We start from the raw sequence: 12,211 nt of genomic DNA, 5'->3' as shown, positions 1-12,211 counted from the left end.
TTTTTTTTTTTTTTTTTTTTTTTTTTTTTTTTTTTTTTTTTTTTTTTTTTTTTTTTTTTTTTTTTTTTTTTTTTTTTTTTTGAAGATTTTCACTTGTGTTAAGGTTTTATGCGCTATTTCCTAGAGGAAGAACTTTACCTTTTTAGACTGATTTCCTTTCCATACCGTCTTTGCTAGCGTGGGATTTATTGCTTCTACTTTTTCCACCACGTCCATCATCAAGAATTTTGTAGAAAAGACCCCATCAGCACTGGGGAGCCAAGTCAATGAGTCTGCTTTGTTTGACAATCCACAGGGGCAAGGTCAAGGCTTAATTCAAACCGTTCTGTTGCTTCATTATCCTTTAAATTCCTACTAAGCTTTAGGTCCCAGAATTTGTTGACATCACTCCACATTTCTTTGATCGTGCCTTTTTTGCTATGAGAGAGTTTGTACAAAAGTGGATACCTCAGGGCTATCCTAGTGTTTTCAATCTATCGGTCGGTCCAAAATGATGTGCTTCCTCCATCACCCACCCTATGGCAAGTTCAGTCGGTGATGTGGTTTTGATATTTCTTTATGTACTTCCAAAAGCCCTTTTGTGGAAGATGGAGGGGTTGATTTTTGTTTGATGGAGGAGTATAGTTGGCCTTTATAAGATTTCTCCACAAGGCCTTTTCTTCGTGATGATATCTCCATAACCATTTGGTGAAGAGAACTTCGTTCTTCTTCTTTATCGAGAGAAAACCGAGGGCTCCCTTTTCTATGGGGAGGTTTATAATATTCCATCGAAGAAGGCGTGGGTCATCTTTCCAAAAGTAGTTTCTGAAAAATCTTTCTATATCTGCAACCACTTTTTATGGCATTTCAAACAAAGACATGTAGTAATTGGGGAGGTTGGATAATGTGACTATACGAGGGTGAGTCTTCCGCCTTTTGAAGTAGAACATGATGACCATGTTGACAACCATCTTTCTAATTTTTCAATAATAACCTTCTAGAAGGAAAAAGAATTGTGGTTTTCTTTTAGAGGTAGTCCTAGGTAAATATTCGACCATTCTCCCTTTTTACAACCATATATGCTAGCAAATTCTTCAATAGTCTTTGTGCTAATATTGATGCCTATGATCTCTGTTTTTTGGAGATCGATATTTTGTCCAGAGAATCCTTCGAAGGTTTTTACTGTCTCAATCATGTTTTATTATGGAAGAAGCCAAATTAGAAAAGAGAATTGTGTTGTCCGCAAATGGAAGGTGGCTTATGCTTAAACCTTCGTTACCAATCTGAAATCCTTTTAGCTGTCCTTCGTATTCTGCTTTTGTTAGTAGGCAACTGAGACAATCCATTACCATGATGAAAAGAAAAGGGGATAGTGGATCTCCTTGTCTCGGACCCTGTGTGGCAAAAATCTTCCCTTTTGGTCTTCCATTGATGTGATGGAGAAGTTTTCCAGTCGACCATGTCAAGTTTAATGACTACACCTTTTTGTTTCTTTCTTTCCCATTCATCTATGAGTTCGTTTTCCATGGGTAATGCATCGAGGATTTGTCTCCCCTCTACAAAAGTTGTTTGTTGCCCAATTATTGTGAAGGGAAGAACCTTTTTAAGACACATTATGATAATACCCTTGCTATGATTTTATATAGTCCGGTCGTGAGACTTATGGGACGAAAGTCTGCAACAATGCGGGCATCTAATTTCTTTAAGATCAGACATGTATGTTTCGTTCAAGATAACTACGTTTCGAAAACAAATCTTGGAATACTCTCATGATATCAGCTAGTTTCAACATTTTTGAAAAAAAAAAAAAAAAAAAAATCTGAGGTAAAATAATTCGATCCTGGAGTTTTGTTGGAGCCCAAAGGCTGAATCGTCTTCCCACCTCTTCTTCAATGAAAGTAAAACCTCGAGAGAGGCAGCTTTCTATTGATGAATAGGACTCCAGTCAAGATCGTGGAGAAATTCGCGGAGGGCATTGACCTTTGTATGTAAGGACGTGTAAAAGGACAAAAATTCTAAGACAACTTCTTCTTCGTTTACTAAACTTCTGCCTTGTGTGGATAGAATTTCCATGATGGCACTCTTATGTTTCTTTGTAGCCATGATATAATGAAAAAATTTGGAGTTTGTGTCACCCTCCTCTGACCATCATTTTACATTTTTGTCTCCAAGAGTACTCTTCCTTTGCTGCCAACATAATAAGTTCTGCTTTCATGAATTTTTCTTTTTTTTTTTTTTTTGGTATGTGTTGAACTAGTGTAATTGAGCCAATTTCTTCCATCTGATCGAGGAGAGAAATTTCAATTAGTAGTTGGTTTCTTTTTGTGGAAATACAATTCCTCCTTGTTCCATTTCTTTGAGACTTCTTTTAGTCTTTAAAGTTTGTTGATGAAATCATGCCCCGACCATCCACAGAGGGGCGTATTCTTCCACCTATATTCTACCATTTGCAAAAATTCAAAATGGTTCAACCACATATTCTCGAATCGGAAGGGCGAAAGGCCCCATTTAGAGCACCCCATGGAAAGTAGGGTGGGATAATAATCAGATGTAGGTCTATTCAGTCTTTGAACACCGACGTTAGTAAATTTTCTAAGTAGGCCTTTTGTGGCAAGGAATTTAGCGATGAGTGTCAAGGGGGGTGAAAATATGTTGTTTGACCATGTATAGAGTCCATTATTGAGGGGAAGGTCGATTAGTTCAGCTTCTCTTATGAAATTGTTGAAGTGTCTCATGCCTCTGGACTTTTCCACTAGATTTTTCATGTGCCCATCGAGAGATATTGAAGTCACCCGCCAAAAGCCAATTCTCTATACATAGGCATGATAGGTCCGGTAATTCTTGCCAGAATAGATGTCTTCCGTAATATCTATAGGGACCATAGATTCCTGTAATCCAAAATCTGTAATTATCAGCCCGTGTAATATGTGTGGTTAAAGGTGTATAAGCCTTTGGTGACTTTTGAAATGATCAAAGTTGGGTCATTCCACATGATTTAGATGCTCGGATGGAATAGCCATGATCAAAGTTGGGCCTTTGGTCAATCTCTCTAGTTAGTTTACTCGATTTCTTGGCCGTAGTGGGCTTCTTTTTCCCCGATGAAATAGCCATGATGCACATGTGGTGTTCTTTTAGCCATGGTGCCAAGATTTGGATGGCCATTATTGGTGTGAGTGTTTCTAATATCGGGGTGACCCTTTCTACCTCTATTTCATTCTACTTTTCTTGAAAAAGACCCCTTTCTACCTCTATTTCATTCTACTTTTCTTGAAAAAGAGTGTCAAGCTCTGTATCCGCAAGAGTGATCTCTAGCCATGGGTGAGAGGTGTTGGCCTTATTCGCAATGGGGGATGTTGGGGTGGTGGAGAGAGGTAGGGGGCTAGATGCATATTCATCGTCCGATTCTAGGTCAATGTCAACAATGGAGAATTTTGTTCCTAGGACAAGGAATTTTTGTGGTTATTTATGATGATGGCATGTTATCCTGGTGAATGGAACCCCACAAGTTCATGGGACCTAACCCTTAAAAGAACCTAAAGTATCCCATCTATTACATAAGACTTCTACCACTTCTTCTGATACTTGTTAATGGTTAGAAAAATGCTAGTAGGCAATAAAACAAAAATAATAATAATAATAATAACAATAACAAACGAGTAGAAAACGAGTGCTCTTACAGGATCTTTGAATTGCCTATTAACTTGTTCGATCACATCTCTCATGCCTTCCAGCCTTCCCAGAATTGCGTCCTCACCAAACTCATCATCAACTCCAAACATCCGGGTTACCTGTTGCAGAAAGTTTCAGGTTAGCTAATTACTGAAATTGCACAAATGAAACTAATACAGCAAACGCTTCGACTTCTTGAAAAAAATTAACAAAAAATCAAACGCTCATGTCGAATAATGATAATAATAGAATCGTTGTTATCAAATTAGAACTGATACCTGACTCAATACGCCTCCAAATCTACTTTTTAAAGACATTATCTTTGAAAGTCCCTTCTCTAAGGTTGATGGAAATTGCAACAGCCGAAGAGTGTGGCCAGTTGGAGCAGTGTCGAACACAATTACAGAATAATCCATTGTTTGTACTAATCTGGAAATAAACAATTCATTAAACATGGCAATGTTAAATGAATTGACATAACATGATTATAAAGAGCTCCCAGCCCCACCCAACCCTCCAAGAATCAACCAACAAAAAGTCCTAGCAGTGGTAGATGATGACTTAGAACAACATAAACATTTCAGACAAAACCAATACCAGTACTCAAACTTACAGTTCTAGAACTGTCATTTAAACTTCATTTGAAAATCGTACATTATATATCAAGATTGTAAGAATCATAAATTGATGTTTGAAAGATGAAGAAAATGTTTCTTACTTCAGCATCTCTGCAAAGCTCATTGCCTCATCAATTCCAGGAATAGCATTAGCTAGCTCGGAAAATAAGCCATCCATCCCCTCGCCGACTTCTTCATTTTCCACAGTAGGATCCACTTCCTACATACCAGCAGCATTGCCCAGAGTATGAAGCGCATAAACTCATCAACAATAATCGAAAAACACGCGTACAACAGGAAAGCAGCCAGAACAATAGCATACAGACATGATTTTAAGCATTTCTGCCACCAAATTATCCACAAAACTTGCAAAACCCTCGAATAAAGAAACGAATATCAAATCAAATTCATAAGCACATCAAGATTCAAACCAAAGCAAAAATCAAAAGAAAAAGGACAGACCATAGCATAGAGATTGGAGAAGCCATTAACCAAGGTGGGAGCCTTGGTGAATCTCTGCTGAAAGGCATCGCTGAGATTGTGAGCGGGGTCGGTGGAGATAATCAAAACAGAGGATCTGACACGGGAGAGAAGAATCGAAAGGATGGAGCTGCAGGTGGTTTTTCCCACACCGCCTTTGCCGCCAACAAAAACCCATTTTAGAGTCTCTTGATCCAGTAGATTCTGAACCGTACCTTCAAGTAATTCTTCTGCCATTTTTGTTGCTCCCGAAATTCTCTCTCTTCTCTCTCTCTGTAGAAGAGAGACTGAAGTGGGCTTCCAATGTAATCACGGATTTGGGAATCGGAAGCAAAGGAATCAAGTGGGCGATCTTCAAAGGTCGCCTCTTTATCAAGAAAAGAACATACAAGAGGTGTTTGGAGTCGGATTCGAGAGAAACAAGCCCATTACCTAACTCTTTGTTTGTAAATATAGTGCAATTCCTAAATAAAAGCCGACTATCTTTATAGGAAATGAAAATTAGATTTTGTCTCGCAATTTTTTTTTTTTTTTTTTTCTGTCTGATCTAAATTATAGGTCTGATTTTATATCTACGTAGAAAAAGGTCATACTTGAATTTTAAGGCACACTTATGATGTTTGGTGTATGTGTGTGCTCTACGAGAAATTTCATGAATTAGGTATTGATAAGACACAAATTGTGAAGCTTAATATATGAAAGGAAAAACAAAAAAAATCATAGGAACTTAAAAGTTGTTTAAAAAAACAACCATTACGAACATTGCATCTTGTTACGATTAAGTTTTGAGAATATATATATATATAATGTACTGTTGTGTAATAAATAGTTCATTTTAATTGAAGGATATTTTTTTTCTTATTTTGCTCTTCAAATATTTACAAAGCGGGTTCGACTATGTATGCTATACGACATGATCTAATAATAAAGATGTGCGTGAATACGAAGAGATACGCCGAATTAAATATTTTAAAAGATTTCATTTGATCAAATTATTTACAAAAGTAATAATATAAATTGCATTAGGTGTATAATCCACTGCTATTTTAAACAATGTAAAAAACACAACAAAAAGTTTATTTCTAGAAGTATAGAATTTTTTCCTTATTTACGTTGGTACAATTTTTCATAACTAATAGAAAAAAAAAAAAAAAAAAGAAGAAGATTAGTAAAGAGAGTTGTAGGTAAAACATGTTGCTACAATGGCATAGACACAAATAATAAGTGAAGGAAGTAAGGTAACATTCAAGAGCTTACTTTCACTAAAGTACCCCGACAACGTTATCGTGCCATCAGCGATGACTCGAGCTATAGTTCCAGCTTCAGTGGAAAGTAGACCACCATTAAAAGTCCCACGAGAAAGTCTCGACGACATAACTCGAGAGAGAAGTGACAAGTTTACACCTGCATCAGTTCAAGACTTAGAACCATTGTTCTGACAATTTGATGATTCAAGAGACTACATTATTACCTTCAAGGATTTCAGCAGAAACAAAGGTGATTAGAGCTGAGCACACATATTGAGGTACTGAGTAAGGAATCGAAGTATGGAAGCTTAAAATTATGCCTACGCAAACCATAATTTCAGATGCAAGAAGAAGTTGCCTACAACAAAATCACACTAACTTATGAAACTTTTAATCTTTTAATCAGATCAAAGAACAGTAAATAACAAGGTAAGGTAAAGTAAAGTAAAGTAAATTCAAGTTTTGGGGTACCTTTCTTCAAATAAGTTACTGAGGTAGCTCCCCACAATGATGTTTACAGGGAGCACTGTCAAGCCAAGGCATGCGAGAAAGACTGCAACATTGGTGGTCGACCAGACAAAGTAGTAGCCAGTGATTACACTTGATTCGGCAAGTACAATCTCCATTGCATATTTGAGCATAAAGTATACAAATAGTTGCACCTAAAGCCACACAACACCGTGTTCATCCAAATTTTAGTATCATGTGTAATCATTTTAGCTCAAACATTTGAACTGACTTGATACCCAAAGAAAGAAACTAAAAAGGTAATGGAGGTCCATATGAAATACAATTGAGCATATAAATGGTTAAATAAGATATAATGGTTTCATAGCGCTCATAGGTCTACAACATTCTTATATAAAGTCATTTTTCATATTGTCCATTCATACAATATATCAAATATTAGAAAGTGTAACAGATGGACCATATTGTCCTCTATGGGCAACGTTTTGGACTTCCCCTCAAGGTTTTAAAATGTGGCTGTTAAGGAGAGATTTACATACCCTTATAAAGAATATTTCGTTCTCCTCTCCAACCAATGTGACATCTCACACCCCACCCTCGTTCAGAACCCAGCGTCCTCGCTGGCACTCGTTCCTCTCTCCAATCGACGTGGGATCTCACAATCCACCCCCCTTTCAGGACCCAACGTCCTCGCTGGCACTCGTTCCTCTCTCCAATCGTTGTGGGGTTTCACAATCCCCCTCTTAGCATCCTCACTAGCACATAGCCCGGTGTCTAGCTCTGATACCATTTGTAATAGCTCAATTCCACTCCCAGTAGATATTGTCCTATTTGGGCTTCCCATCAAGGTTTTTAAAACAGGTCTGCTAGGGAGAGGTTTCCACACCCTTATAAAGAATGTTTCGTTCTTCTCCTCAACCGATGTAACATCTCACAATCCACCCCCTTCAGAGCCTAGCATCCTCGTTGGCACTTGCTCCCCTCTCCAATCGATGTGGGATCTCACCGAAAGTGAACTTCATCTATTTTCCACTCTCAATCATCCTTGATTTTCTAACAATGTATAGATTCGAGAATGCATTTGTCAACTGAAAATATTAGTTTCAAAATCATCTCAAACTCACTCTCAGTGCATGCACTTTTATTCCAAGCCTAAACTGATACTATGACCAGAGCTCACCACTTCACACAACAGTCCTTTATCAAAGGATTAAAAACTCAAATGAAAATTGCATCAAAGTAAGAAGGGTAAGAATGTACTAGACCTTGACAGACGGTGTAAGTAACTTATAAGCTGATATTATTGAATCGACTGGTTTGCGATTTCTTTTAGAAGATCCCTCATCGTCATCGTCATCGTCATCGTCATCACATTCTTGGTCAGCACATTCTTGCTTAGCATGTTCGTTTAAAAGTAGTGGTCGTGTACAACCGTTCTCCAAAATAAGTTTTACAGTTTTCCCTACATCAAAGGAACAATTCATTCCTCTAATAAAATCAATATGCCAATTAAACAGCTAAATAATATGATATAACAAGTTAATCCATCAATATGCACAACCATATGCTAAATGAGAAGTTTAGTTGACAAACCAGTATTAGGTTCCGATGGCACGAGTGAAGGAGGCTCTTTGAAACAAATGCACAACCATACGAGATAAACAAGCCATGCAAGAGCCATGGTCCAACCAGGCAAAGTGTCCTCATTAAAGGTAATAGATGATATCTTGAAATCTCTTCGAAAAAAACAAGCAAGAGCTGGACCACATGCCATTCCCAGCGCGCTTGCACTAACAAATCCAGCAGAAGCTTGCATTCGTAACTTTAATGGCACGCAGTCGGTAATATAGCGCCTGTTAACTGCTCTTGCAGAACCCAACCTAGAATACAAAAAATAGATTCCCCAAAGTTCAGAAGAAAAACAACCAGTGACAAAATTTAAATGGCTGATTCGCGGTGACCTACCCACAAAAAAGGCGGCCAACGAGAAGAATAGTGATCGACTTGAGATCATATGCCAGTGCATACAATGTGTTTCCCACAACAAGAATGATGCTACTAAAAACAAGTGGCTGCATGTATGATCTGTTTGACCAAGAACTGAAATAAACAGAAGAAAACACCTGTGCCACAGCCATTGCCCCAATCACAATGCCACAGACAGTAGCGGCAGCTCCCAGGCTCATGGTGTAGTTGTCAGCTGTTGGGACAATAATATATGTATTTACCATATACAAAAATGTGTTTCCTAAGTTCAGAACAAGTGACATAAATTCATATCTTTCATCAACGTAGTTCTCAGGAGTATCTGATAATCCATCTTCCAAAAGCATCGCATGTTTTCCCAAGAATTGAAGAAAATTTGTTGAGTTTGATAATCTTTTTAGAGCTTCTTTGATGGATTCAATTACAGGGGCCTGCAAATAATCAATCTTTATTGAGAAGAATTCCACTTATAAAGAAGAGAAAAAAAAAGTAGCCTTAATCGAGGCTCGACTCCTTCTCTGAAGCCCTCGAACAAAGTACATCTTTTGTTTGACACTCGAGTCATTTTTTACTACACCTTCAAGGCTCGCAACTTTTTTGTTCGACATTTGAGAATTCTATTGACATAGCTAAGTTAAGGGCATGACTCCGATACCATGTTAGGAACCACAGACCTCAACAGTGATATGATATTCTCTACTTTGAGCATAAGCTCTCGTGAATTTACTTTTGGTTTCCCCAAAAGGCTCAACATCCTTATCATAGAAGTTATCATAGAAGTGGATGCCTATTTCCCGAAAATAATTAACTTCTTTAAGCCTTGATATTGATCATCCTACTGAAATATGATTACAAAAATAAGTTGAGCAAATTGATAATAAAGCTTCTAATGATCTGTAAGAAAATACCTGATGTGAAAGGTCAAGTTGATCATATATTGAGATGTAACTCCCTTTATGATCTTCAAGCTCTGCAAGATTACGAAATATGGCACCAGCAACAGCAACTATACCCTGAGCAATTAGCTTCAAGCTATCAATGCTTGGATGCACCATATCGTTACTATCGCTTCAAGAAACTCAAAGAGACTTGTAATTCCCAGAAACCTCTATATCAGAATGTTACAAGAGGAACATGGAAAGAAAAGAAAATTGGGCATGTTACCACTTGCTTAAAAACTTGTTTCAGTTGGGAATGAGGATGATTAGCACGAGTTTTGACATAATAATCTGTAAATTTGTAGCCAAAACGTTTATCGAACTTCTTTAATATCTTGCGTAGACCGATTGCATTCATCTCCACAAAAGCGAGAAGCCTCAGAAGATCTTCTCCAGCTGCTCTGTATTGTTCCTGTAGTTCATCAACTTTTGTTTCTGTAAGCTGTTGGGAAAGGCCATTTTGTTCTTCACCAAGTCTAGATAACCTCCTTGCAAGTAGTCCTTGTTGCTCCAACAAGAACAATACAATCTTTTCAATCTGGAATAGCAATTAGCATGCAATTATTAAAAAGATCAAATTTTGAAATATAAAAGATATGATCTACAAGCTAAACCAAGTGTTTCAAGGTACTTGAACCCTCCCCTCTTGAGATCACTCTCAAGCCCTCTTCTAACATTAACGACCCTTAATTCCGGCAGCCTGCTTCAGGATGGTCTACAAGGTTTCTAACTACTTTTCTCAATACGCATCCCCTATTGTTTTTTTTGTCAAAGCATGTAACTGCTCAAACTCACAACTAGCAGATATTGTCCACTTTGACTCGTTATGTATCGCTGTCAGCTTCACGGTTTTAAGACACGTCTACTAGGGAGAGGTTTCCACACCCTTAGAAGAAATGCTTTGTTCCCCTCTCCAACCGACGTGGGATCTCACAATCCGATTCCTTTGGAGGCTAGCGTCCTTGCTGGCACACCGCCCGATGCCTGACTTAGATGTGCCTTGAGTAATATGTAAGCAAAACCAATTGCAACTTTAACTAAACAAGTAGAGAAATTTATTAACTTATCATTAATGTATGTATACTTGCCTGAATATCTAATAATCTTGAGAAGTCTCTAAGCACATAGTAGTCATTTTGTGTTCCAATCTCTATTTGTTGGGTATATCTTTTAACTTTCTTCTTCATTAACTTATAATTAATATAGTACCTGTCATAAGAAAAATGAACATGTCAACATATATGGATGGTATTTGCACCTGTAGTCGCATGATCAAAAGGGAGAGTTGAACAAAGTTCAAAAGAGTTGAATGTTCTTAATTTGACTCACTCAAATGCAGTTGGGACTTTTCCGTCCGAATGTGTAGTCTGTAAATTGCCTCAGAGACATGAGCACGACTCTTATATGTACAAGACTATTAGTTGATGGGTGTGTCAAGGATGGTTGGGAGGGAGTCCCATGTTGGCTATAGGAATGATCATGGATTTATAAGTAAGAAATACGTCTTCATTGGTACGAGGCGAAACTCAAAGCAAAAGCATGAGAGCTTATGCTCAGAGTGGACTATATCATACCATTGTGAAGAGTCGTGATTCCTATCAGGTTGGTGAGAAGCATCTTTAGCCTATTAAAAGTGTAACAGCTCAAACACAGATATTGTGTTCTTTGAATTTTCCTTTCCACGCCTGCTAGAGAGAGATTTCCACACCCTTGTAAAGAATATTCCGTTTCACTCTCCAACCGATGAGGGATCTCACAATCCACCCTCCTACAGGGCCAGCATCCTCGCTAGCACTCGTTTATCTCTCTAATCGATGTGGGACCTCACAGTCCACCCTCCTTTAGGGCCCAGCGTTCTTGCTCGCACTCGATCCTCTCTCCAATCAACGTGGGTCTCACAGAAAATACTTGAAAAATTGCTTCACTTAAACAAAACTACTTAAAAATCATCCCAAACTCAGTAACATCAAATGGTGCAATGAAAAAACGACATGCATTATGTTATTAGAAAACAAGTGGTGAATATATTAGTTGAGCTTAGACATACTCTCGCCATTCAGGAATCTGTGATTCTCTCAACTTCTTGCCAAATGCGACCATCCTTCAGACAGCAAATAAAGTCACCATTAAACATGAACAACTGATAGAATAAAAACCAACCCTCTTCAGTTTTGGAAGTACTAAATATGAAGGATACATAATCATTTGGTAATATGAGGATGGCGGTGAGTTTAATGGAGGGGAAAACCTCCATTAATACACATCCTTTGAGCTGAACTTGCATAAAAGCAACAGAATTAGAATCAATATAAGGTGAGAGACGTGTAGCTTGCCTTCAATCTCTGTCTTCTGCGAAATCTTCGAGCGTAAGGATGAAGACACACTATATTAATGGAGGAGTTGCAGTTTAGAAACCTCTGGTTTGTGTTCTTCCAAATTTTTTTGTTTTTGTAGAGAGGGAGAGAGGGGGAGAGAGTGAAAGTGGAAGCGTTTCTTCCACGTCCACATACTTATTTTTCTTATTTTTATTAATACTCTTAAATTGTATCATTATTTTAAGACAACCAATAAAAGGGGAAAAAATGATATGCATTAACCATGGTAATGATGAATATTTGGTTGATGTGAAATTAATATAAAGTGAAGAATAATAGCGGCTATGGGCATCACAACTCATCCAATTACTATTCTTAAAATCATTTTGTTCTAGAAATGCTGTAAATGAGTCATAATGATCTAGATTCTACCATATCCTTTTTATTTACTTTTTTTATTCATCCAATTTACTCATTTTATTGAATAACCTTTTTTTTTTTTTTTTTTTTTT

General features: G+C 37.6%; 2 protein-coding genes and 1 long non-coding RNA gene across 3 annotated transcripts in view; all 3 read right to left on the bottom strand.

Annotated features, from left to right (window-relative positions):
* LOC111460264 (ATPase GET3-like) overlaps positions 1-5,179 on the bottom strand; it is a 7,583-nt gene extending 2,404 nt beyond the window's left edge. The window contains exons 1-4 of the mRNA XM_023103436.1: positions 4,728-5,179; positions 4,367-4,485; positions 3,927-4,077; positions 3,657-3,767 (exon numbers count right to left, since the gene is read on the bottom strand). Of these exons, the coding sequence (XP_022959204.1) occupies positions 3,657-3,767; positions 3,927-4,077; positions 4,367-4,485; positions 4,728-4,982 (636 nt within the window). The 5' untranslated portion in view covers positions 4,983-5,179. The remainder of the gene's footprint in view (positions 1-3,656; positions 3,768-3,926; positions 4,078-4,366; positions 4,486-4,727) is intronic.
* Positions 2,011-3,641, bottom strand: LOC111460266. Its single transcript, XR_002713402.1, has 2 exons — positions 3,226-3,641; positions 2,011-3,183 (listed from the first exon to the last, which is right to left on the bottom strand). It is a non-coding gene; the product is annotated as an uncharacterized LOC111460266 (long non-coding RNA).
* Positions 5,180-5,831: 652 nt separating the features above from the next.
* LOC111459938 (SPX domain-containing membrane protein At4g22990-like) lies at positions 5,832-11,840 on the bottom strand. The gene is made up of 11 exons (XM_023102989.1): positions 11,718-11,840; positions 11,432-11,485; positions 10,473-10,593; positions 9,611-9,922; positions 9,355-9,459; positions 8,426-8,877; positions 8,054-8,340; positions 7,726-7,922; positions 6,464-6,654; positions 6,217-6,350; positions 5,832-6,149 (listed from the first exon to the last, which is right to left on the bottom strand). Exons 2-11 carry the CDS (start codon positions 11,482-11,484, stop codon positions 5,911-5,913), a joined length of 2,091 nt encoding a protein of 696 aa, XP_022958757.1. The 5' UTR covers position 11,485; positions 11,718-11,840; the 3' UTR covers positions 5,832-5,910.
* Between the last annotated feature and the right edge of the window lie 371 nt (positions 11,841-12,211).

This window comes from Cucurbita moschata, unplaced genomic scaffold (genome assembly GCF_002738365.1).
Source record: "Cucurbita moschata cultivar Rifu unplaced genomic scaffold, Cmos_1.0 Cmo_Scf00023, whole genome shotgun sequence".
NCBI lineage: Eukaryota > Viridiplantae > Streptophyta > Magnoliopsida > Cucurbitales > Cucurbitaceae > Cucurbita > Cucurbita moschata.
Note: the sequence above shows the minus strand (reverse complement) of the source record. Positions and strands in the feature narration are given on the sequence as shown.